This window comes from Botryllus schlosseri, chromosome 12 (assembly GCF_051294905.1).
Source record: "Botryllus schlosseri isolate E-star chromosome 12, Bs_hap1, whole genome shotgun sequence".
Classification (NCBI taxonomy): Eukaryota; Metazoa; Chordata; class Ascidiacea; order Stolidobranchia; family Styelidae; genus Botryllus; species Botryllus schlosseri.
This window is the reverse complement of record NC_137247.1, coordinates 4,717,824-4,745,688: the sequence shown is the minus strand read 5'-3', so window position 1 is coordinate 4,745,688 and position 27,865 is coordinate 4,717,824. Positions and strand designations below refer to the sequence as shown.

At 39.8% G+C, this 27,865-nt stretch overlaps 2 protein-coding genes across 4 annotated transcripts in view; one reads left to right on the top strand and one right to left on the bottom strand.

The window, feature by feature from the left end:
- Positions 1 to 27,865, top strand: part of LOC145451633 (isocitrate dehydrogenase [NAD] subunit alpha, mitochondrial-like) — a 122,916-nt gene that overhangs the window by 77,788 nt on the left and 17,263 nt on the right. The window lies entirely within an intron of this gene.
- Positions 287 to 27,865, bottom strand: LOC145451624 (uncharacterized). Of its 3 annotated transcripts, XM_080329831.1 has the most exons (22): positions 27,691 to 27,863; positions 25,824 to 25,902; positions 25,330 to 25,445; positions 25,142 to 25,264; positions 24,032 to 24,187; positions 23,608 to 23,686; positions 23,352 to 23,404; positions 23,214 to 23,267; positions 19,489 to 19,597; positions 18,920 to 19,048; positions 16,598 to 16,664; positions 16,021 to 16,068; positions 15,876 to 15,950; positions 15,395 to 15,521; positions 14,655 to 14,800; positions 12,906 to 13,090; positions 12,663 to 12,788; positions 12,460 to 12,570; positions 11,330 to 11,551; positions 6,512 to 6,654; positions 6,232 to 6,447; positions 287 to 557 (listed from the first exon to the last, which is right to left on the bottom strand). In XM_080329831.1, the coding sequence occupies exons 1-22, from the start codon at positions 27,785 to 27,787 to the stop codon at positions 478 to 480; spliced, it is 2,541 nt and encodes an 846-aa protein (XP_080185957.1). In that variant the 5' UTR covers positions 27,788 to 27,863; the 3' UTR covers positions 287 to 477. The 3 variants fall into 3 exon arrangements, with proteins under 3 accessions (XP_080185957.1, XP_080185958.1, XP_080185959.1); XM_080329832.1 differs by lacking the exon at positions 25,824 to 25,902 and having other exon boundaries at positions 27,691 to 27,829; XM_080329833.1 differs by lacking the exon at positions 287 to 557 and having other exon boundaries at positions 6,239 to 6,447; positions 6,501 to 6,654; positions 27,691 to 27,865.

Sequence of the window (27,865 nt, the reverse complement as noted above, 5' to 3'; positions counted from 1 at the left end):
ACAACTGTGGCCAATCTCAACACATGGTAAAAATAATGTATAACAGTATCAAAAGCTCAGGACTTCGTAAAGCCGCTTGAAGACTATTCTGTTTGACCAAAATCGTCAGTGATGTAGCCTACATTTTATGCACTGTATCACTCAATAGCAATGCGCATTTACTTTGTTATCCCGACTCCAGGAGATAGGCCTACAATAAACTTGCGATTCATATCTGATATAGAAGTCCTTCACCATTGCACGCGCCTTGTAGAGACTTTTCATATGAAATGACGATTCATGATAATAATTTTCTATCGTTTATGGATAAGACGGTGATGACTGCCAGATCTCTATATAATAGAAACAACCACCATCGTTTCTGAAATTATCAACATTTGCACATTGCCATCGTCGGACGTCGATCATCACGTCGCTGTTGATAGATTGTAAATACCGAATATATAGGATTTGCGTGCCATTCGACCGCTGACAATGTCATTTAACCGACGACTTTAATTGAGAGTGTAGTGTTTCCTCGGCTGTAGCTGCGGACCTGGTGTTGTATCCATCAGACCCTGTATAGTATAAAGTGATGGTCAAAATGTAAAGCATAGCTCCATAAAAGTGGAAGACGGAGTATTGAAGGGTCGTCACAACTATGGAATGTTTTGAGATTTCAAAAACTAGTTGGTATTATCGTTGCGGATAGAAGTATTACTAGTAACTTTCAACAATGATGCATTTCCACGACTCATCAATAATAATACATAATAATAGGGGTTCCCAACCATTTTTACACCTTGGCCCCCTTTGACAATTTCTCAAAATCAATGCCATTGTAAAACCTTTGAGAAAATTAATAAGCGCTATAAAATTGGTGTTTAAACAGTAACCGGTAGTTAATATGAAAAATGATATAAATACAAGGCACAATAAATATGATAGCGAATTAATTAGATATTACATCGTCAGTATAATGTGATGGTTGCGTTTTTTTGCTCTGAAAGTGTCCTAATTGCTGATTTGGTGATGGAAAGGGCCAGTCGTACGTCATATTTAATATCCAAGATACCTCAATGTTTTGTATTCACTAGTAAAGACATGCAATTTATTTTATTATGGTAAAGTAGTCTTATGATTTCCTAATTATTCCGTGGCCCCTCTTTAAAAGGCTCAACCCCATAGGGAAATAGATTGTGGTATATTCGCTTATGGCAGATAATGATATACAACAGTATCATATCAAATCAACAATGGGCATCTATAGGCCTATCTGATCCGCGTGCTATTGCGTCGTTGCTTACCGTTGGGCTGCACTTGAAACAGAAGTCCCTTTGTTTAAAACATTGCCCTTTCTTAAAACATGACGTCGCGATTTTCTATTGCGAATACACATTTTATTGACATTGTTCTATGGCAGTGCTCTTCAACCTTTTTCGACATGGTACACCCTTTTAACGTTTGCTCAAAACTCGTACACCCCTGTTCATTAGGGGTCTTCAAAAATGACTATTTTTCTCAAATCGTACTGGCTACTTGATAAAATTGTTAGGTTATCTAACTTAAACCTACACACCAAATTTGGTTCAATTCCAACTAGTAGCCGCCTTGCTACGGGAGAAGAAAGTTTCTATTTATTATACAAAAAGAAATAACGAAAAATTTGAAGTTTTTCTGTTCACCCCATGAAAGTATTAGGTTGTCTATAAAAACTATGTTCTAGAAATTTGGTTCAATTCCGACCAGTAGAAGCGGAGTTATTGCCGTCAAAAAATTTGGATTGAATAAAATAGTATTTGGTCACAGAGTCTATTCGCAGTCAGTTAGGCAGCCCACCACGCAAATTGGAATTTATTTCGTGTCAGATCAAAAACAGCATGACATTACGAACGATAATCAACCTAAATGTAACAGTATTGGGGAGAGAGTAGGTAAAGCTACTGCGGCAAAAGCGGTAATTCAGAACAGCAATGATAGATGGCGCACCAGCCTACTGCGTATCAGGCCTGCCCTACACCCAACACAGTCGATAGTAGCACATGGGCTGCAAGAGATGTCAGTAACTTCAGATCGTATGCCGTTATACACAGTCTATTGTCGCTAATTTACATCACTAATAACAAAATACTAAATTGCAAATGTATGGAAAAGATTGGACACACAATCGGCATTTTAAAACAAAAGGGTTTCGATTTCAACATGGAAGCTGTTTCGACCCTGGCTGGCTACGTCACTTCATTTATGTGCATTGCGGTATTTATTAACGTCAAGTAGGAAGTACAGATTCAAAAAGTCTGAGCTATCGTGGCGGTTTCCTCAAAAATCACTAAAATACAAATGACTAGCTGAACACATGTTTGTTAACTGCATACTTTCCAACACCAAACGGAACCATTGGTCTATTGCCGACGGCTAAATGAATAGAAGAAATATTTGCACACAAATTACACTTGAGATAACATTGTACCATATTGCTTATTAGCCTGTGCGTCAACCTGTACTGACCTATAAACTAGGGTTGCCACAGGGTTGTAACCAAGTCACATGGTTCCGAGTCACGAGTCAATCATACTTTTGTGGTTTTGACTCGAGTCGAGTCGAGTCATTTTCAATTCATCACAGACTCGAGTCCGAGTCCAAGTCACCGTTTAAAGGGTCAAGTCCGAGTCATGGTGTTATGACTCGAGTCGAGTCCAAGTCACAGTATTGAAGTCATGTTCAACTCATGTTTTCAATCCTGCTTGGGTGATATCGAATTCCCTGTTTGCGAAACATGCTCATTTTGTCCCTATCAGAGTCTTGGCACGTGTTTATTTAGGCAGATAACGGACAGGTCCTGGCCTCATTTACCGATGCTAAAGATAACTTTACTAATCTTAGAACTTAAAATCAAATAGCCTATCTCTCTTGTCAGTCTGATACATCACCAATACAAGCATTCAGTTTTTATTATGAACACATCGACGATAGCTCACGAATAGCTGATAGAGAACCAACGAATTCACGTCTACATACTATCTGATAGAGAACCAACAAATTCACGTCAAGATACTAGTTGATAGAGAATCAATAGATGCATGTTTATGTAGAGGTATTTACAACACGCCAGCATGCTGTAAAAGCTTGTATGCAACTATGTGCATTGTGCAGTGACAACAGAACAGATACCTTTTGATTATACTAAAGGTTTTCCCAATTGCATTACAGACTACATCGCAGTTACAGCATTGGAGAAATAATTGTACAATGGGGCTGTTCAAAAACATTTTTTCAAATTTTCGGGCTACTTTTTAAAATTGCTAGATTGCCTAAAAAATCAAATTTGGCTCAATTCCAACCAGTAGAAAGCAATGCTATGAAAGAAAATTTTAGACTAATTACAAATTGAGATTTTCGAATTTTACCGGGTATCTCATGATATTGTTACATTGTGTAAAAATATGATTCGTAGCAAATTTGACTCAATTCCAACTAGAAAAAGTGAAGTTATTAGAGTAGAATGTTTTAGATATGAAAAAATAGTCGGCTTACTTCTATGTAATTATATTATATGAAAGAATTTCTCACTAAAATACTCCATTTATGTTCAAATCCAAAATATTCTCCTCTCACATCATTGATTCCACTTTTTTCAAATTAAGCCAGATTCAGTGTTCCTTTTATGCAACATAACAATTTTATCAAGTAACCACCCAGTAAAACAAAAAAGAAGTTATTTTAGAACAGCCATAGTGTACAAACATCACACAACATTAGCCATTCATTATTACTCACATGCACAATGCACATACCTAACAAAACGTCAAATGGACGAGGGGCATTGTGTGTTTTCACGGACAGCAGATCAAATCAATGAGTTACACCTCAAAAATACTGATGTGGAAAGGAGATCCTCAAATATGTTGAAGCGGCATGGCTATAGAATGAATCCACATCTACTGAATACACGTTCCACTCGTGCACTAGATGCAGAAATTGACAAGCATTTTTGAACCACACTGAAGAGCATTGAATACTTATTCTTTCTATAGTCGCCCAAAAATGCAAAGAATCATCGCCTTCAAATCTACACATGAGCTTATCAGTCCCTTCACCATCTGAGTCATTTCATTGGCTGTAATTGAACTTTGATTCAATTTGCTTGTCTAATTGAAGAGTCTTGAGTACTTTATTTGCGTAGGATCTATTACCTCTTCGTCACTGGACGATTTTGTACAATGCATTGCTAATGTATCATTTTCTGTTGTTTTTACGGCGGCATATCTGATATCAGACAAGTGCAACGAAAGCAGGTGATAAATAGCGATGTCAGCAGAATTCGTCGGATGCGTTGATCTAGCCATTATGATTCGCAAATTTCTTCATCTTCAAGTCATATAGAATAAGCCGAGTCAATGACTTGGGTCGAGTCATGCGTAATGACTCGAGTACAAGTCGAGTCAATCCAAATATTGACTCGAGTCGAGTCGAGTCATTTTCCCATTTCAAGAAAATGACTCGAGTCAAGTCGAGTCATAAAAAAATCGTGACTCGAGTCTGACTCGAGTCGAGTCATGACTCGAGTCATTACAACCCTGGGTTGCCATACGTCCGGAATTTCCCGGACGTGTCCAGAATTTCACTGTTCGAACTATAGTGTCCGGGAGGAATTTCTAAAATATGCCAAATGTCCGGAATTTTGAAGACTTGACTCAGGCTCATAATTTTTTCGTAAATTAACATGAAAACATTATTTTCGGGAGTATCTGTGCTGATGCATGATATTTTCTTCGCGCTGCGCGCGATTTATTATCACATTTATTGATTTTAATATGGGGACTACCGCCCTCGCAAAAACTGCAATAAAATATAAATAAAAACCACAGTCATTTACTGGAAGAAGCCTAATTGTAATCGCCTTTATAGGAGAACGGTATATTCCTAGAGATCGTTAAGGCCGTTTAAATGCTTTATTCAATAATATATAATGGCTCCACACTTGGCGGTCGTTTGCCTTCATTCTGGGGTTCCCGAATATGTTGAACGAAATCAGCTTCCAAAATAGCCCGTGATTAAGTCTGGGCAATAGTGCTGACATCTTTTAGTATTCAGCTCGTCAAATTTTGATCCGGCCAGGGAACATTTTCTAATTGGAGATGGAGTCGGGATCATATACAAGGTTGGATACCACTGGATGTGGGGTGTTAATAACGCTCCGTGGTGCGCACCGGCATAAGGCTTATAAACAATCTTGGCGGTGGGACATGAACATGACTTAACGTCTAACGATGTACAATTACGCTCCCTGTATTTTCGAACTCATCATCTTCAACCAGCTCTACCGCTAACTCTGATCACGTGGGCGGAGAGTATAGTAATATATGGAACAACCAATATTATTGACAGAATTTATTCAAAAAATTTAACGACCAAACGCATATAGAAACCAAATTAATATAGCAACCCCCACCCCAGAAGTTGCATCGATTACCCTATGGTGGGCTAAAAATTACTGTTTATTTGGGTGGGGGCTGAAAATTGTGGTTTCGGTCCCGGTTGCTCAACACACAGCCACATACCCTGAACCGGATCGTAATTCGTGACCATGACCACCTCTGGTCTATGAGCAAAGCTTTGCTAATGTGACGTCATAACTCATTTTGAAATCCTCTAGTGGGCGCTAAGGAGTGTCCGGAATTTGTGTCACAGAAATATGGTAACCCTACTATAAACCTACCTTTGTGATGGCTAGCCATCGGCTCATTGTTACTCGGATCTGGTACACCCCTGTACACCCCATCCGAGTGGTACACCCTTTGCAAATTCTGGTACACCCTAGGGTGTACGACAACCCCGGTTGAAGAGCACTGTATGGGTCCTTGTGGATTACAATTCAAAATATCGGGTCGAGATGACTCCTTTGACGAAAAAGGTTTCCGATACGTCTTAACCGGACCAAATTGACCAAGACAACATCATCATGCAGGATTTTACGGTGGATGGTCATTTCAATATCAATTCATTGCTAACAACTTCATCACCATAAGAACATTCATTTCCAATGATGTATAACTACGAGCTGTAACGATTTGAGGGTTCCAACCATTCATATACGTCCATCCTAATGCCGGTCGTCCGAAGGCTCATATATACTGCATTTTTTTGGAAATATTTACACAATTATAACGAAACATATTCTTTGACAAAGTTTTTTTTGAAATGGCTTTTGTGCTTCAAAACACTTCTTGTTTTAAATGCAGCCCCACTTACCGGATGTCTGACCGCTACCAGCTGCCACGCGATTCATTTCAACCGAATCTTGTGGGCGAGATCCCGATCTCTTTGGGCAGATATGTTTTCGGATTGGAAGTAATTTCTTTCTCAACCAGTCCGGGAGTTCCGAGTAGAGAAATGGGTTAAGCATGCTGTTTATGGGAAGTATAATTGTCCCCACCGGGACGTAGACCTCGTCGGAGAATCGCACACCTGAAATGGCGATTTTGATCGATGCAGGCGAGTTTGTGTGTTTCGCCTCTTACAATGAGCATACCACCGAGTCTAAGGAACGCGATGATGCAAATCGGGATCCAGCACAAGAAGTCTGTTACCACCATGCGAGTTATCCTGGTCTGTAATCGTACGCTACGCTTCGCCTGTTCGTCTGTGCGTAATACCTTCGAGCCCATTGCTTTCCTGAATGTAATAACGGTTACGTGTCTGCATGATGTATATATAGTTATTCAAATAATATGGTTTACTAGAGCATACGCTCAGTTCACGGATCGCGACCTACGGTGGGATGGGTATTGGGTAGATCGCGTGGCTAAAAAAATCAGCCAACGATCTATCGCATCTTTTGATTGGCATATATGGGACGCAGCCATCTAGGCGAGAAGACGTCTAGAATATGTGTTTTGTCTTAATCTCGTCAACAATGGACTCCACTAAATGCCATTTCTAGCAATTGCTTGTCGGCGAGGTGCTAGCTTTCAAGCTGGTTTTCTACAGTAGGGCTGGGTACATGATTCGAGTATACCAGGGGTTGGCAACCTTCCGTACGCAGCGTGCCAAAATGTCAAAAACTGTCAAAATATTAACAACCGGCGTGCCAAACATTTTTAATTTTGTCATATTAAGCGTTTCAATCAATGAATTCCACCAACCGCTAATCTGCAGCTGGCAACGGCATCGGTGACGCCAGTTATTCTTAAAGAATTGGTCTCGTAATGTATAAATTTTGGTCGCTGCCGCACTGGACCTATCGCTAGATGTATGTAATATTTGCATCATTTATTTTTAGTCGCGCTATGATCGATCATCTGTGGTTGCTTTGGTCGTTGCCAAGTTCACTGTGTTCGGTACCATAGCCAATTGACAGAGCTATCAATGTTATTACGATGATATGACGTGGTGATGAAAAATGTGCCGATCACACAAGTCGGTTTGATGTCACATTAAGGTTGGTCTGACACTAGATTTGTCTGCAATTGGAATCGCTTACCAGACGAAACTAAAAGAATATCTCGTTTCGTGAGACGAACACGATTCCATATTCGCATTTCGACACGGGGCTCATTACTATACTCGGCGGGTCGCATTTGATACGTGCAGCTCAAGCTGCGGGCGCTGGACTAATCGGCGCTGGTCATTTCGGCGCCTGGACAGTGTAGACTACATACATATCAATGTCGAACATTCTGGCCATCATGTAGCGGCTATTTTATTTCAAGGTTTTATATCGCCGCCAACGATTTTGGCAGCGCACACACTGTACGGAGTCGCATGTTTACCGAGACGTTATGTTTCGGTCGTGTCTCTTTTCTCTTAGCGTGAAAATGCCCAGCGCCGAAATGCCGGATCATATAATAGTCGCGATCCCGCAGGCTGCACAGTGCACACTCCCAGACTAAAGAATCCAAACGGCTGCATACGTAGGCTTACCACATTTTGGAAATCTAAAAAGAGGACACTTTTTCAGAAATTTGAGACTTGCAAAACCGGAGAAGAATTCTCAAAAACCGGTGAATTTTTCCCACTTTGTGATCGGTTGACTAAAAAAAGGTCATCTTTTCCGCTCAGAGCTCAAAATACCGTTTTTCTTTCCGCATTGCTAGGTGGATGACTAAAAAAAAAAAAATAAAGGTCATATTTCCGCCCAGAGCTGAAATCACCGTTTTTCACTCCGAAATACCCGCCGGAGCGTCACTTCTGTGCTTATTTACGGCATATCACTCGCAATTTGCTCTAAATCTGACCTAAATTTTCAAAAAAGAGGACAAAATCTCAAAAAAGAGGACAAAAGGGCGTCCTCCGAGGACACTTTCAAAAAAGTCAAAAAAGAGGACAAATCCTCTTAAAAGACGACGTATGGTAACCCTATGCATACGACATTAGTTTGCCGTTCTTTCACAATTGATAATACGGTTGGACTCATTCCTGTACATTATGCATATTTAAAAATAAATAATATATGTATATTTTGGAAGTTCCTACGCTGTAATCAAGAAATCAGTTCCAGGAAATCGCACGGAAAAAACTTCAAGGTAAAGGAAATCTGCTCCAAAAGACTCTATTTATGTTGATTTACGAAATAATTTTGGGTCGGCTACGAGCTTTGTACATTTCAAGAACTCATGTTTCACTTTTTGCAAAAACTTGGTTATAATATGTCGTGTGCGTCAAATCATTTGGCGTTCTATGAAAAATCATCTCGCGTGCCACAGATGGCACGCGTGCCGGGGGTTGCCGACCCCTGGAGTATATACTGACATACGAATGGAGCTGTCGAGTCAAGTAGTGAGAGATTATTATTCGAGTATTGCAATTATACGGTCCTTTACACTTAGAGTTAAATTATCAACTAGAATTGTATACTGTCAATATTTGGAATCCTCGAAACCTCCATTGATCGTATCACAGCATCCAAAACAACAGTATAGTATAGGCTACGCACGTTAGTGGAATTGATTTTTCTGTGACGTCGGGATCAACTATAACAGCATTTCACTATCGAATGTTGTCAAAAGCTACTGTCGCACCAATTCCGAAAATATAAATTAAAATATGATCAGGCACTGAACCACCCGGAGTTCGCCCTCCAAGTCTGAAATATCGGCATCGTCCGAACAATCGAAGAGCCGCAATAGGTCATTGTTATGGTCATTGTTTTGCGGTCATCCGATAGTTCTGAACGATGCAGATTTTAGATGTTGAGGGTGATTTTTCGTCAAATTCCGAAGCCTGACCATATTTTAATTTGTATTTTCGGAATCAGTGCGACTGTAGCTTTCGATCAAGACCAGATTCAGAAAGTTCTCCGCTCTGGAAGGTAACTTATGGATTGCCAGAAATCCTACAGTCGCTGCCGCAAAACAATTCCGACTGCAGCCTCACCGACGCGGAACGAAGTTTGCAAAATCAGTCGTTACCATTACATGTTTACATTCGATAATTTCACGGATTATAATGACGCGGCATGGTCGCAAAAATACCAAGTTATCTGATATATGGTGTAGAACTGGCAACACTTTCTTTGTGTTCGTATAAAAGGTACCAATTTGAACATTCTATGGTGGTGTCATCACTGTCATCATAGTGTCCTATATGGTGTTGTGGACACAGCGAGACTGAACGGCTCACCGCATTAATTTTAAGCCTGATTTTAGAGGGGTTCCAGGACCATGAACAGAATAAAATTTATATTTACGTAATCCCTACAGCGGCAGCTTTCCATTGATACCCGTTTTATTAAATTTAGCGCTAGGCAAGCCGGTCAAAAATTGCCGTAAAATCGCCTTTGGTCAAAAGGAAAGTATGACATAACCCAAATGCAGTGAGCCGTTCAGTCTCGCCGTGTCCACACCATATAGCAGTGGTCGGGAACCTATGGCTCGCGAGCCATATATGACTCTTTTGGGTATAAGATATGGCTCTTTGCCAAATATTTATTCTTGACTGAATTGATCAATATTGTAGCGACTTGTTAGTAAATTTTCATCACCACCAGAATAATTATTGCCGTGGCAGTATAAACATGTCTTTGAGAGGTAAAGGCAATGCCGTCTTCAGGTTTATGGGCTCGAACTCTTTTAAAAATCCTCAAATTTAAGTTGATGTCGCGCCGGCGACCAATATCCATCGCGAATTCGATGTGGCCTACCCGACTCGAAATCTTGGATTGCGCGATACCTTTGTTGATTAACGAGAATAACAGACATAACGACACCAATATGACAACGCAGTTTTCAAATACACATTGTCTTCCTGATCTACGGCGCGAAATGAACTGCCGTGAACGTGACATTCACAATTACATACTCGAATTACAAAAAAACGCCATAGCTATCCACGTTCTTGATTGGCAAGTAGCTCTACCGGCGATAAAATAGGCGTGTAGACGTGTAGCGCAACGTTATATGTTACGGCCGAATACTTTGAGTATTGAGAAGTCGATCAGTATTTAGAAGTCGATCAGTATTTAGATTTTCGGAATCAGTGCGACAGTTACATTGGCTTAATATCAGTTGTAATAAATTCTTAGCTATTTACGATGAATTGTGTTATTAATGGTGAGACTTGATCCGTCTGTGCCTTACCTCTCGTTTCGCGCTTTTTTTTCGAACAATAAAATGCAAATTGTGTGAATTTTGGAGAAAAATGTTCAATATCTAGTCATCTATGAACATCAATAGAAAATACCAATAATAATTCAAGGTTTCAAAATTTTCGTTAACAGCTTATAGTGGACAGGCCATTGCTGTAGTGACCATGTTTGGCTCCGCCTAATACGCATGTGATCATATGGGTTCTCACAGTTAAAAGGGTCATCACGGCGAACCTACGTTCTCGTAACTCAAGTTTCGCACGCTCAAGTATGCCAACCAGCATGATTAGTTCGAGTTTTTACAGAGAAAATGGGGCGCACACGACGAATCCCGTATAGTCGAGTTCGAATTGGTGCTACCATGACGTCAGGACTTTTCAATTGTGACGTAACAGCGGATTGACATGTATGGCTCTTTGGGAGGTAAAATGTTAAAAAATAAGGCCAATATGGCTCTTCGGACAAAAAAGGTTCCCGACCACTGCCATATAGGACACTATGGTGTCAAAATTAGTGATAATCAAATACTTGAATCCGAATCGAATCACTCTGGTATTCGATCTCACCCAACCGTAGTCTGTAGTTCTACCACTGTATTCGCAAAGGGAGAGAACGCAACAGGGAAGTTGCATTGCGGCCAGATCAGGGATATCTAGAACAGGAGTTTTAGATATCCCTGGACCAGACTAATGAAGCAATCCGTTAAAATGTTCTGGAGCGACTTCTCTTGTCATTAGTATTTTTATGCTATATCCTTGTTCTCACTTGTAAATGAAGAAGTATGATATACAAATGTGTAGGAACATCAGAAAGTTGATGAACAGGACAAAGAACGAATATCCCCACGCCGCGTCTTCTTGGGGGTACGGAAATAGCTTGGGCAAGCACACACCATGCGCAGAGTAATATCCGAATTCCCGTTGAGCTGTATAATCTGGATTCAAGGTCTGCAACAGCCTCTCAAACAGTCTCCAGCTTCCGATCCCTCTGTAATGCGAGAATAGCTACCGTTAAAATGCCTTCACGCTGGCTGCGGCTTTGAAATCGAGTCACGGTTGCATGTATATTGTTTATTGGATACTGATGGCTATGTAATTCATGTTTCTATACTACTTTTTTCATCAGTGTGTAGCTAGATAGGCCAATCTCCTGTTTCAACTTCTCTGTATTTTATTGTTGTTGTTGTTGTAGAACCGGGGTGTGTTATTATCTATGGAATTCCACGAGTAATTTCAGGTCCTGATCTTCCTTTCCCGGTGTTTCGTACAAATCAGCGAATAATGTGAATAGTGACAATGTGGAGGCGGCACGAATTAAACTTATTCTTGGCAAGTCGTATTGGTTACCAAACACGTTATTGCAGGAAACTCATCGGTTAAGCTCTTCTGATATAACGTGGACAACGCGTCTGGCTGTCCCCAACATCGATTCCTTATTCGCTGAAGCGTTGTCATGTATCGTGCGCAGCTCGTTCAAGATAAAATGAAGTTGATGATCATGATATTTTTTGTTCTATTTATACTTCTTTATTGAAATACTACTTCATTTGTGGTAACTATGCATCGCTCATGATAGAGAGCGCAGCGTTGCACTGACGCAAAGTTTTAAAAACATGGTTGCTCAATGCTCATTTGCTCAACTATGGCCATTTTGTCTCTATATTGCATTCTTGCGGCGTCCACGAAAATTGAAAATCGGCCCGCGACCCGTTTTGAGTTATAGACCCCTGGCCTATATAGATGTACAATAGCCTAGATGTGAGCCGGGCAACAAGTCGGCAGATACGGAATCATTATAAACCATACCTGGGCTGGTGTAAATGACCATGACCATTGTATAGTCGAAAAACATTTTGAATACCACAAACAATTCAACGACTTATGTTAAAATCTAACCCGTGTTTGGCCACAAAGTCGCTGTCCAGATTTTTCATTGCGACAAGTCTAGTCGTGAAATCAGACAGCTCCTCTCTGGTCGCGGTTCGCACGATGGGATTGTTTCCGAACCTGAAATTGCGAATCGGGAGTTCACCTCGATTTTTCGAGCGCATTCGAGGACGAATTTTGACGTCATAGGATCAAAAGCGAAGTCCACGTACCATTTGCTCTCTACGAAATAATCCTCTGCCGACTTAGTGAGAGGAATGGTGGCTATAATAAGTGCAATAACCCAGGATATGGTAGCTATCAGTACCACGTGCCGGGTAGAAGTTTTCGAGTATGGCCTGAAAAAGACAACGTAAACGTATGTCTGAAATTTCACAGAATGTTAGCTACAGCTATCTTTCGGTTCGAGAGAAATAAATTTTGTATTATGATGTTGGCTGATTCTTAATCCTTACCGGTACACGGAGTTCAAGCGGTATACTGTGATAATCGCAAGTATGAAGACGGACGCTTCGCAGCCGGTAGTCAGAATAACACCGAGTGCATTACATGTTGCACTGCTTCTCCATTCGTGGTCGTGTTGGCAATATTTGTCATTGCCGAAATTCAAGTTTTGAATGCATATCGACAGGGTATAGATCTAAACAACATGGTAAATATGCAGAATAAACAGTTCGAAAGGTTGTGTAACCTTCCTGTTCCAGAGGAATAATGACCAGGGACGCCACTGGGATATTTCGGAAAAACCTAGATGTGGAGGCCAAATAAACCCAGATCCTATATTTCAACCAAATTTATTTAAGATAGCTGTGAAATTGGAACATGACAGTCATCACAGTCATGGAAGCCTTTGATATTCAATTTCCAGCAGTTCGTACTATACATTTAGCTTGGTTAACACTGCAAATCGTACAAAAATATGTTGTTTTCCTCTCAGCATTGCTATGAAATAATTGGTGTGCGGCGTCAATACTTTTAATAGTGTATAAATTATAAATCATCATCGCGCTTCGAATGTTCGTAACGATGCCATCCATTCCCTATTTCTGAGGGTGATTTTCGTGTATTTTCAGTGACCTCGCCAGATTGAAAGTAGCTATCGATTGATTAACATTGGGACAATCAGTTTTTATCGGGGATAATGACACAGACCCTTGTTTAGTCGAAAAAATAACCGTCAAGCAATGTTCACTCTAATTTTTGACGACTCTGCGCGGTCCCTTGGACAACAGTGCCTAACGACTAAAAAAAGGTCATCACTTCGGATTTTTTGTGCGCAGCTTCGATTTTCTGTGCGCAAAGACCGTGTCAGCACTGCGCAATTGCGCACGTGCGCACTGCGCAGCTTAGAGGGAACATTGCCGCCAAGTGATGTAATTCAGGGTGTATTCGAATGTGCTGATTACCAACGCCTCTGACTAACTAGCCGGGGGTGTCCAACTCTCTCTCTCTCTCTCTCTCTCTCTCTCTCTCTCTGTGAGTGTCCCTGTTGGAACTAAATATACTCAGATAACAATATATGATATATTAGTCGGATGATCAACTGGTCTATACCCATGTGCAATTGTGCGTTATTTATTTATCGATACACATCGAATTTGTTAGAGTGATACTATGGCATTCAAGTCTTAAATTGTGAGACGTTTCCAATGAGTTGCCCTATGAACATGACTTTCTGCGACCTGGAAGTTACGATTCAATGAAGCTCCGCCGCATCACGCCGAGACCTCACATTTTAGGAGTGAAAGTCTCTCAAGACTCTGATGTTAAGTTAGAAATTAGAGAAACAGCGAAATCCATCGACAATGGGAAACTGAAGTAGCCTTCGTGCACCTTACGATATTATGATCTTACTGATCTAATATTAATTTTCGAGCGTAAAACTGACTTGACTGAACGGCTTCAGCTGTTCTCGCCACCAACTGACTGACAAGCCAAATCCCTCATATATAATTTCTTTCATCTTACATCAACTCGATTTAGAAATGGGGCTTGAATCTGAGCCCAGCTAAAACATTAACAATGAATCCATTTTAACCTTCCGGCTGTTCAGGGGCTACTAGGACTGAAAACGGCGTTACGATTTTGGGCAATGGATTGCATAGTATATACATATTGAAATCGAAACAATTATGTAAAGATATATTGTGACTTTTATACAAGGACATAAACGCCTCATATGCAGACGGAAAACACCAACATACCCCAACTAACAAATCAGCTGCAGCTAAATTCAATATCAGCGTTCTTTGGCATTTCTGGACGTGGTTTCGATTCTTCCTTAATTCCAGAACGACCCACTCTATATTTTTCCCGATCACGAGTACATTGCCAATGGTAGCGACGAGACCTATCGAGCATACTTTCTCATAATCAGGCGAATATATTCGATAGCTGAATATTCCTAATGTTACCAGTAAAATATGTCCTAACATTATTGCCAGTCTGGACTTAGAGTTAACTGTGAGCCCGGAGATTACCGACAACCAACCCGATCCAAGTTTAAGTAAACTCATCGTAATCATGACCCCGCCCCATGTCCCAAACTCATGAATATATATAGTATAGTAGGGTTACCATACGTCCTCACGCTAAATAGGAAATTCGTGGTCCGAACGAATATGACGACCTTTTTTAGTCAACCGACGTAAAGCGTGAAAGAAAAACTTTTTTTTTCTGGAGTTGAGCCGGAAAGTTGACCTTCTTATTTTTTAGTCGACCAACCAAAAAGTCGGGAAAAATTCACCAGTTTTTCCGAATTTTACTGCACAATTTTAAATCTGATTTTTCTTTAAAGTGTCCTCCTTTCCCGATTCCAAAATATGGTAACCCTATAATATAGGCCTACTCATGGAGTGTTAATGTCAACTTCAGATGTGAATTTCGCTTGCCGTTAGCCAGCACCAAAGCAGTACTCCCAGAAATACTGTTCAAACTTTTTCACCTATTATCCACATAAAAGGCAATGCGGAAGCAGCAGCAATCATTCTGTCATCGTCAGAAAATGTCCCGACGGTACAACTCTGACATTCATCGGCACCGTTCGCGCAATCTTTGGATCCGTCGCAGACCTAAAACGGCGGAAATTCGTATGATATATTATACAGTATCAACTTATTGTTAAATGCATTATACTTTCACTTTATAATCAGGAGTAGTTTGCGATAAAAATATCATTATAATTTAGTCAGACAAAGAGTACTTTTTCATGTGCGGTGGACACGGAGAGTTTTCATTATTAGCGTCATAATCATTGACAAAGGTACAATACAAATGAAATGTTGTTATTTTATCACATATAGTTTGTCGATTAAGCTGATACATGATACATATTAATTATATCCGAGATATGTGACCTTGCATTATACAAAAGACTTTATTATCAGACTCTTTCAGGGTGTGCTGCATTATTTCAGACATTGTACCTGTCTCCTGCAATCAACGTACTCCTTTCCTCCTGCTTCGCAATAGAAGTGCCTGGTCTTGCATTTGCTACAGTTCTTTACATGAAAGGATATCGCAAAACTGTAAATTTCACTGCTAGATACTTAAGTCATGATTCTATCTCACCTTGCAATCTACTTGACAGTTCATTTCGTCGTTCGCATTGTCACAGTCCTGCATAGAGAGTAAGATTTTAATGCGCATTATTAGATTACAGTCAATATCTAACAAGGCATGAATATTAATTCACTGGGACATGATATTAGTTATAGCCAAAGTCGCTTGGACCTATCTATCTTCATTTGAATATCGTATAGGCTATTATAGGTGCTGTTCTCTGCATAAGTGTTGGAGATATAGGCTCCTTCAATGTCTACTAAAATGTACGCCATGGCTCCTCCGGGGCCTACGATACTTAAGTACTTAAGTATCGTAGGCCCCGGCTCCTCGCGGTCCGGTGGCTGACTAAAGCCCAGCGGGTCGCGCTAAACATCGGCAGCGCAGGAATCCTGTATTAAAGAACACCAGCAGTCTGGTTTAAAATGGTCAATATAGTCGAGAGAGTATATTCTAACAACGACGACGACAAACGACAATATCTGTCATCTACCAAATGAATAGCGCTTTCATGGTAATGACATTGATGTCGCAATCAATAGTAAGGTTAAAAAGACAGGATAATTGCACATGAGAACGTACATACATTTTTCAAATCGCACACATTGTCTCTGGGAATGTTCTTCGTAGTGGCGGTCTTGTTGCAGTAAAACCTAAACGGATGAATATGGATATGTTTTCTTGGCAGAGGTGGTCAAAGTAGTCAAGAAAGCTACTCAAGTAGAAGTAGAAGTAGGGACGGAAAAAATCTACTCAAGTACGAGTAGAAGTACTTTTTTCATAAGCAATCTAAAACTACTTGAAGTAGAAATAGAATTGACTGACTTTAAATCTACTCAAGTAAGTAAGTAGTTGTGAAAACGATCGTAATTTGTTCGCATTGATTGTCAAAAGCTGCAAATTGAGCTATGCGAAAGGTGCAGAGCTTGATTCATATTGATTATATTGATGCATACCAGGAGGTATCCAATTTTCGACAGCATGAGCATGCGTCGGCATGATGGGATGAAAATGAAAGAATTGATATGGAAATGTGATACTAATCCTCTGTTTACTCGAACAGCACGTTTTAGAAAATATTATGGTATGGCATCCTGCCCTCATATTATAGGGTCCGTGGTTTAGTGGAAGAGCAATAAGGAGAAGTTGTGTAGGATACGGTGTAAACACTCAGCGTGATCAGTAAACGTTTATAGAAAATACGGTGGACCGTAAAAATGCCATATTGTGTAGCTTTATTTCCAGAAATTAAAGGCATTACTACACTTTCTTTTATACTTAAACGTGTATGTTATCCAGACAAAATAACTGATACTAATTAAAACTCAAAATATGATACTGGGAATTGAGACTACTCCTACTTGATAGACTGAAAATAGCGAAAAGTAAGTAAGTAGATCACAAAATATTATGAAGTAGAAGTAGCAGAAATTAGTTCTACCTGAGTAAGTACCAGGAGTAGAGGAAAACTACTTGCGTACTTTAAAAAAGTAGAAGAACTTTGTTACTGACCACCTCTGTTTCTTAGACGTTAAGAGATATTGAGCCTTACAGTACCGTACTATGCGATGGACTTGATACAGATACTCAACTTTATGAGTGAAAATCTGATGTTAGAATTGCGTGAATGAAATAGTCTGGTTCTGCTTGTCAACTATACCATAAAATCCTAGTTTTGTTCTCAAAACCGAAGTATATTGATTTCATTTTATGTAACATAGCGCTGGAAGTTCTATAGTTGCGTGACTAACAAAGCGAGTACCCATATTTTGAGACTTCGGTACCGCTATATAGCTATAGCTCGGTATGGTGGGTACTAGCAATACACCGAAGTCTCCAAATAGCATATATGCTATACACTTCACGATATGCAATAGGTCTTTATGCATGTACGTTAGGGTTGCATTTAAAACAAAAATATATTTTTAACAAACATGTTGAAAACATAACCCTTGTTTAAAACATATTTTGTTTGTTGTTCTTATTTTAATGATGACGTCACGAATATGTAATTGTGACGTCACATTGGATTGGCATTGGCAATTTAAAACAAACATGATTGAACCAAGACCCTTGTTTAAAACATGTATTTTATTGTGTTTTTTAAAGCCATGACGTTACGAATGTTCAATTGTGACGTCATAGTGATTGACATTAACAATTGAAAATATAGGGTAAATATAGCTCTTTTGACGAAATATCCGTACTATTGCTGTTGAACCGACTATTTTGATGGTTCCAAACATCCAAGATCGATATACGTCGGCTATATCCGGTGGTAATTGTCCGTAGGCTTATACAACATGAAGTGTTTACACAGTTATGGCATAATTTTACAACTTGAAAAAAACAATTTTTTTGAAAGGCCTTTGTTTAAAACATGTTTAAACAAAGTTTTTTAAAACACCGTTTGTTTTAAATGTGACCCGAACCACATCGTTATGCATCGTTTTTATGGTCGGCCGTCTTCATCATCAGAACACCCATTCCGTACCAATGATCTATCTACACATGCTATAACTGTTAAAGTGACGAAGATTTCGAGGGTTCCAGTCAACCAACATCGTATACATCGACTATATTATATTGGGTTCAAATCGTCCGTAGGTTCATTCTATAGATGTTTTTTCGAAAGTAGTATTTACACAATTATGGCATAAATTGACAACGTTTGAAAAAATGTGTTGTTAGAAAGGCATTTGTTTAAAACACTTATTACAACATGTTATGAACAAAGTGTTTTAAAACACCATTTGTGCTCAAGGCAACCCTAATGTACGTACCGTACACGTACAGATTTGCAGGCACACAGTTTCACATATAAACACTTCTGTATTTTTGCGTCATCGCGTTTCCACAAGGATATAGGCCTATCTATGTATCGAGAAGACTTGAAGCAGATAAGAACCTTGTTGAGTTAGGACAAAACATCTCGTCTCTTCCAGTTCTTCCACATTCTTCGACGCCGTCACACACCTGTTCGCCACTGATCATACTTCCGACTCTATCTTCACTGCAATAAAATCCACTTCTGTCACTGTACAAAAGAACAGTTACTGTTATAAAATATGTCATCGATTACATATAGGTGGTACTAAAATGCAATATGTTTCGGTGACAAGTTGGGAATAAAGCGGCGTTGCATGTGGGGTGCGGTTTAGATCTATATCTTGGGCCCTTCAATAAACAGTGACAGGATTTGATCCCGTTGCTATCAACGGTGGGTTGTCATGTGCCTTTCATCGCAAATCTTTAAGTATGGGCCTACTTTGAATTCGGCTCAACGCAATTTACTGACGTTCACTCTTCACTCCTGAGTCACTTGTAAAGTGAAATATATTTGGAATTATGTATAGGTTATTTCTGGAATGATAGCTCGAAGAAATTCTATCAACTCCAAACCAACTTCATAATCTTTCAAAATTGCTCTATATGGTCCACGTTAAGCAAGACCACGGATCTAACACATATACTCACCGATACCGGCAATATTCTGGAGTGTTTTCGCACCCCATGCATTCGTCAGCCAGGTTGGTGCATGTGGGAATTCCATCGCACTTCACCGCAATTCCTACTGAAATATCACCTACAAAAGAAGTTATTTCAGCGTTAAAATCTGGCATATAGCGCAATCGAGTAATAAGTTACGCGAGATTTCATCGCCCCGTTTACTATATGCTAGGCCGCAGGGGTTCTCAACTTCCGTTGTATAACGGGCCGCATTTCAACAGTAAATGACGCTGCGGGCCGCAGAACATTATCACCATGTATTTTAAGGCTACTATTAAATTTGGGCTTCTGTATAGCCTATCTACCAATCGTATACGGGCATTTAGAACATTTTTATGAATTCTAAAGCATTGATGGACGGCGTTCGTAAGATTGCAGTTGCTGTATTTTTGTGAGAATAAGTATCTTCCAGCGGCGCAAGTAACTCCCTTCATGGAGCGTGCATTGCATTCGTTACATGCACCTTCGAATTCTTCCACCAGAAAACCGAACTCTCTGTTTCAATGCGTGAGCGAGCAAGCATTAAATTACTGTCACTTTTCGGTACTGAGGCAATTATCACTTTAAGCTCGCAAATATATGAGAAGAAGTCTGGCGTTCGGGGTCATTTCTGAGCAAACCAATCAACCCTTCTCCTTTTATTCCATAGTTACAAAAGTCAGCTTTATCAAGTTGATGTTTTTCGCTGGTCCCTCCCCACTTTTGCCCCGCCAGCATTTCGTCTGCAAATATGCCCACTCTGATAAATGTACCCTGCTAATTAGCTCTGCAATGTATGTGGAGTAGGGCTGTTCAAAAATAACTTTTTTTTCACGATTCAAGCCGGTCACCTCTTAAATCGTCAGGTTGCAGTAGAAAACCTTGCTCACCAAATTTCACTCGATTCCAACCAGTAAAGGCCTCCGCAGATCTAATTAAAATTTTTAATTTATTATGGAAAATTGAAAAAAAAAATTCCGAATTTTTCTGCCAACCCCATGAAATTGTTGAGCTGTCTTCAAAGACGTTGCAAAACAAATTTGAGTCAATTCCGACCAGTAGAAGCGGAGTTATGTGAGTTTTTCGATGATATTCCTCGGATTATCCTTGATCGGTGGATAATCCGCGATTTATCAACGAAAAACTCACATAACTCCGCTTCTACTGGTCGGAATTGACTCAAATTTGTTTTGCAACGTCTTTGAAGACAGCTCAACAATTTCATGGGGTTGACAGAAAAATTTGGAAATTTTTTTTTTTTAATTTTCCATAATAAATTAAAAATTTTAATTGGATCTACGGAGTCCTATACTTGTTAGAATCGAACCAAATTTGGTGTGCAGCGTTTTTTAGGGTAACCTGACAATTTAATCAGTGAATGGCTGGAATCCGAAGAAAAAAGTTATTTTTGAACAGCCCTAATGTGGAGCCAATGGATTAGTCCAATGCGAGGCTAGAGTAGTCTTCGCGGCAACGTGTTTCAGAACATGCGGTAAAAGATCGACTGACATTGCTGTAACTTATCTGGTCACGGTTGAATCAGACAACTGTAGCGTCGAAATTTGTCAGGTGATGTTGTCCTTAGTGCTAAGCGCCGGAAACAGCGAATATTCCCACAGTATGTTAAAGTTTAATTGAAATACACCTCCTCTAGCAGATTTCTTTGATTTAGCGATATTCCAGTCAATTTTGAACGATGTGTCTGTAACGTCGTCGGCAATTTTAACAATGTCTCGAAATTTGAATTGCTTGGTGTGACACCTAGGTAGCAGCGTTTTTTCTAAGATCTGGTGATATGCATAACTCCAGAAGAAACTGTCGTGGTACCATTGTAAGCTGCAACCCTTCTTCTTCGACAAATATGACACATTGGTTTTCCGTTTATATCCGAGAAAGCAAATTCATTGTTGCGAGCAGAGTTACAAACCCAGTTTTCGACGTTTAATGTCCTGTTCCTTGTTCTTGTTTCTGTTCAAATCATTCGGGGTGAGTACACTCTTTAAAAGTGTACTACGAAGCGGGGTCCCATTTAACCAGAGTCCAGCCGAATAGCGATTCAAAACAATAACAATCTAAACTCGAGCGTATATCAAGAATCCACAACACATCACAGAATGACTAATCAAATGAAACAGAGACGGTGCGATAAGAGAGCCAAGTAGCTAAATTGATATGAAACAATACCGTGCCACTAATAATTGCGTTCATAATGAAAGATGTCGCGGGCCACAAAATGAACGTATGCGGGCCGCATGCGGGTCGCGGGTTGAGTACCCCTGGGCTAGGGGGTAAGTGATAAGTTTAGGGTTGCATTTAAAACGAACGGTGTTTTTAAACACTTTGTTTAAAACATGTTTTAAACAGTGTTTTGAACAAAGGCCTTTTAAAAAAAATATGTTTTTTTAAGTTGTAAAATTATGCCATAATTGTGTAAATACTTTCCAAAAATCATGTTGTATGAGCCTACGGACAATTACCACCCGATATAGCCGACGTATATCGACATGGGATGGTTGGAACCCTCAAAATAGTCGGTTCGACATTATTAGTACAGATATTTCGTCAAAGGAGCTATATTTACCCTATATTTTCAATTGTCAATGTCAGTCCACTATGACGTCACAATTGAATATTCGTGACGTCATTGCTTTAAAAAAACAAAAAAAATAAAAAACATGTTTTAAATTAGGGCCTTTTTTTTAAACATGTTTGTTTTAAATTGATTTTTGTTTTAAATGCAACCCGAAGTAAGATGCAATCGAGAAGTGTAAAAAGTTAATAGTTTTACCAAAATATCAAAAACACTGTTGATTAGAAATGTAAGTATATAGTCTACTTCAGGGGTGGGCAAACTTTTTAGCTCTTGGGCCACATTAAACATCGGAATTCATTCGCGGGCTGCACTATTGTAAAATCCGCATTGGATTCCGAAACGTTATCTTTTCTTTAATTATATTGTAGCCGGAGACATGGAGCTACATATATACTCGAAAGAAACCACATATTGCTTTGATGAAAACACACACGCACCAGAAATATGAGCGAGATTTTATATGCTGGACCTTATCAACCAATTTTTTCAATGTAGAGATGAAAGTTTATGCTGTGCCAAGTCTTAGAACACGATGGAAATATGGATCTATGAACAGCGATTGCTGCTTTTGGTTTAGCTTCAAAACACACAGTGTGTTATAAACACGCTTAATTGAAATGCGTTTCACTAAATGGCTTACCGTGTTAAACTTGCCTTTTTCGAATTTTTTGGGTGAAGACGACAGCAAAATAATTTACTATTGTCTCGAACATTATATTTATTCTGTTGATTTATATTGCATTTCACCACCGCTATAACTTAGCAATATCTTGACGAAATATACCAAGAAAAAGTTTATTCAAGTCATTGCGTTAATTCTTATTTTACTACTAACACTATCACTATTTTTATAACGTTACTCGAGGCTTTCGCGGTTCGCACAAAATGTTGTTGCGGGCCGTAGTTTTCCCACTCCTGGTTCAACTCTAAAACATATAACCACTTGACTCGAGCACGAAATGAAAGCAGGAGCAGGTATGATCTACTTGAGTATTCAATAAAGTAAAGGTACTTCGTTACTGAACACGTGCGATTGTATGTACGCGATAAAAATAGGTCTATTGCAAAAGTAGATAGGAACCATGCATGGCGATATGCGAATTGATTCTTGGTGACTTACTTAAGCCCACTTTTTCCGTACAACTATAAGCTTCGGGGTCATCCGTAGTTACTTCTTCAGTGTCATTCGATTGCATAAATGATCAAGAAAAAATCAGTGGGTCTGTTCCAAAGCTATAACCTCACGTGGAATACTTACGCGACGCCTTTTTGGCGCAGTTTGCTTCGTCAATTCCAGAATCGCAGTCTGTCCTGATAACAGAGTCCATGCGTTATAAGGTAGCCGCAATGCCATCAAAGGGGAAAAAGAAGTAATCATTTTACGGTTGTGTTGTGGATTGTGTGTGACGCCGCAGCCAAATCATTGTGCAGACAACTGAGCATGGACTTGGGCACTGATCCGCTGCTGTAATCCGAGAAAGCCGAAATACTCTCTCCCTCGGTGTAATTCTTACCTCTTATCACATATGCGATTTATCGCCAATATTTCTTCACTCCCATTCTTGGTGCAAACGAATTTCATATTGGGACCGTCTGAAAATATTCTCAAGGTAGATTGATTGCTTTAATTACCCCCTTCTGCAATAGAGAATCAATAACCACAAGCATGCTGCTAGTGATTTGATGCATTATCGTTAAGATCGAAGATCAGAATTGGAATTGAAGATCACGCGTGGGATTCCCAATGTTACACACAATTTCGCCGAGGCATGATCAAATATATATGAGTAAAGAGACCCATCTCGAGATGGAAATGCTGAATTTGGGGCTGAAATATAAGCCGCGAAGTATGATTGAAATTGTAACTATGACATCCGTCCGGTTCGTTCTGGCCTATTCGGTGCGGTCCTACATTGTCAGTAGACACACAGAACTCACCCCACTCAATTTGATTACATATAGGCAGGTTCAAGTTTTCCCCACAGAGACATTCATCCGAAAGATCTTTGCAATGCACGGTACCGTCGCAGAAATCTGATGTAGGTATCGTTTTCGAGTCGTCAAGACACCGGAAGCATTTATCATCAGAATATACTGCAAACAAGATAAGATAATCTTGGAGCGTCAGTCGCTAAACTGACCTGTGTAGTAGGTAGACCTTGTCACGAATAACAAAATCATAAATAGCAAAGGATGTGCCCATTGAGCCATCGTAGTCTTTGAACAGTAATAGAAGTAGTGGTTTCGGAGTCAATCTACAGGCCCTTATTTGAGCCACTCAGACGACGCAGTTGCTTAATGACCCCAATATGGTTGCTGGTTCCAGTCTCGACTATAGCACATTATCAATTGTTAGAGGTTTATCTAATCTTGCGGGGTCTTTATAAATCCAGAGAAAGAACCGTCAAAGCACGCATATATTAAATTCAATTTATTGCTAAAAATCTCATCATTTCAATACACCACATGACTACGATACCATGAAAGATAGGAAGGAGTCGAAACGACTTGGCTTGGAGTAGTCTACGGAATCAGACACCTACTTGACACGATGTAAAAAAGGAGGAATATTGCACATTGAATAAAAATTGAAAAAAGATAATACAAAAGGACAGCAGGCGACAAAAAAGGTGGCAAGTGTCGGAAGGCGAGATCGATAAGTCAGGTCGTGGTCTGGTAAACTAGAGGGCGGAGTCGTATTTATTCAGTATGAATTGGTTGTATCTTATAAAAGTATGAATAGAGAATGCGCCAAGACCACAGCTATCATGGACAATGTCACTGTTACCTGGGATAATAGTAGCCTAATACTAGCGATATCAGTAAGCAGGAGGAGGTCGTTTGATCATTAGACCGCTCTGATGTGTAACAGAAAGTCACATGACCGTACCTTATCTATTGATCAGGATTACCTATAATACTTCAAACCGAAGTCTCATAATTCAACGCTTTTCCTAATTGTAGTCATATTTTCTTGACAGTAACGGCCAATGTCGATCTTATCCTTGACTGGCATGGTAAATCAGCATGTATATTTAATGTATGCACCAGAATCATCCCTTCCCTGTTTTCCGCATAAGCACTCGTCGATTCCGTCTTCGCATTGCTCAATACCGTTGCAGAAAAAGCCATACGCTTTTCCGGCGCACTGATTACCGCATTCGTCGGCATCTGAATTAGGTGCGTACAAAACATCCAAAACTTGCAAATCAGCAATTGTGATCCGGAATTGTTACCATTTCGACAAAAGATAGAACTGTCACAAGCGTAAGCTTCGGGTAGTACACACATTCTGCCGAGATCGGAGAGGCACATAATTCCAGGCCCAGTGGTATTTTCGTCCGACCCGTCACTGAAATGTTTTCAGATTAGTTACAGGTACAGCGTATGACCAGATTTAGGCAGGGTTGATGGCAAAAATGACTTGTAGATATATGGTAATGACTAATGAGCACGCGACACTTCACCTAGTTGATTAGGGTTATCCAGTCACAAGCTCAAATGTTTGCAGCGTCACGGATATATATTGTGACACAGCTGTGGTGTTACGGCACCATGCCTTGCCTATGAGTTCTTGATTCTATTGTCCAGTGGTTCTCAACCGGGGTGCCATTCGGAATGCTCTAATCCTATCACACTAGTCGATGCGTCAATGAATACCAGGCTAATACATATAGTAAATGCAACGCTAACCTGCGAAGCGTTGGGCAATTCTATTGGCTTTACATACCTGCAATCTATAATTCCGTCACAAAATTGGGATTTATCAATACAAAGCTCGCCGCATCCAAATTGGTAATCGCAGCATCCTAAAGTAAAATAGATCGAAATATAATATAGTATATATAGTATATATATATAGTATAGATCGAATTATAATATACGTATAGTATTTACTTAATTTATATTCTTACTCTCATTCGGATAGTTCAACCGGTGTATGTGAGGTAGGCCAATCCTCGGCATTTAAGCTTGAAATACGGATATTCCTGGATATCGCCATCGCATATTGACACACAATGGCTATACTAGGGTTGCATTTAAAACAAAAATCAATTTAAAACAAACATTTTTGTTTAAGACATGTTTTTTATTGTTTTTTGTTTTGTTCCAGCCATGAACTCACGAATATTTAATTGTGACGTCACAGTGGATTGGTATTGACAATCGAAAATATAGGGAATATCTATGGCTCCTTCGACAATAAGGGCTTCCGACCACTGTCATAAACAGACCAAAAATATCTTCAACCAGCCAGGACTACATCGTTATGCAACATTGCTACCAATGATCTATCTATCTTCTTGCTATAACCGCTGAAGTGACGACGATTTCGAGGATTCCAGCCACTTCATATCGTAGGCCTATACGCCGACTATATTGGGTGCAAATCATCCGTAGGCTCATACTGCTTGTATTTCGAAAGTATTTAAACAATTGGCATAATTGTACAACGTTTGAAAAAAAAACATTTTTTAAAAAGGCATTTGTTTAAAACACTGTTTGTTTTAAATGCAACCATAGACTATACCAGGGGCGGGCAACTTCTCAGGTCGGCGGGCCTGATATTGGATAATAAAGTACACGGCGGGCCGGATTGCAGAAATGATACATTAATCAGGTAATTATCCTCCTATTCAAGAAATAAATCGTATTAAATGTAAACTTTTAGTTTAAGCGAATAGCGCAAAACCAGTATTTAATGGGGGCTGTTAAACTAGTTGAAGTCATTCAGACATCCTCAGTCAATCAAAATTGTCAACGAGTTCTTTGAACTCGAAAATCGTAGTGATGACGATAAGCGTCTGCCGTCCGGGCGGCCCGGGCTCGATTCCGCGACGGAGGTTTTTCTGGGCTGTTCTGACGGCGACAAAAAAAAGCCCAGAAAAAAGACCCGATGAAAGAGCGCACTTACAAGGAATGGAAAGAGCTACAAAGAGCCGTGGCATAGAGACAACACATCGAAGAAAGAACTGTGACATCGGGCACTAGGTCGAGCTGGATGGCAGTTAAAACGCAGCTGCAACCGCTACTGGTCGTTCGACATCCTCCTATCTGTTCATTACATCGCATTGTGTCTTATCGCATTGTACATTGTGTGTGTCTTGTTCAGATAAAAGATATAATCTGAAGATTATTACGATTATTAGCTCTGGCTGCATGTCGGACGTAGAAACCCTTAGTAAAGACTGCACGTGAATTATATTGGAACGCAGCCTTGTCTTGGTAATGTTCATAGTCGAAAATGTTTGCTCGCAAATGTATGTATTGTATACCCGAAGAGCACATAAGTAGATTCATGACCATCACTCTTGGGTTGGTCAACTTGGATTCATTCTGTGACGCATAAAATTTGTCAATACTTTCAGATTTGAATTTTACATTCAGGGTAGGAACTCTCCGCAGGCCGCTCAAAATCCCGTCGCGGACCGGATCCGGCCCGCGGGCCGTATGTTGCCCGCCCCTGGACTATGGTACCGTAGACATAGGACAACCGATCTATATGTCCGTTATATCCCGAAATTTGTTTTATAATGGGAGACCTATACAATACCGAAACGTAGGCCTATGTCATATTCGGCTTAAAACTTACACACCATTCACGCAATTCTCCGTCTCGCAGCTACATGATGTCCCTGAGTTCAACAATCCAGCGAATATTATCAATTTGAAACATGATACTTGACAATACATAGTCCATTAACGTAAACTTACTTAATATGCCCCTAAATACCTGCATTGTTTATCATTTTAGGAGAAGGAGCTTTAATT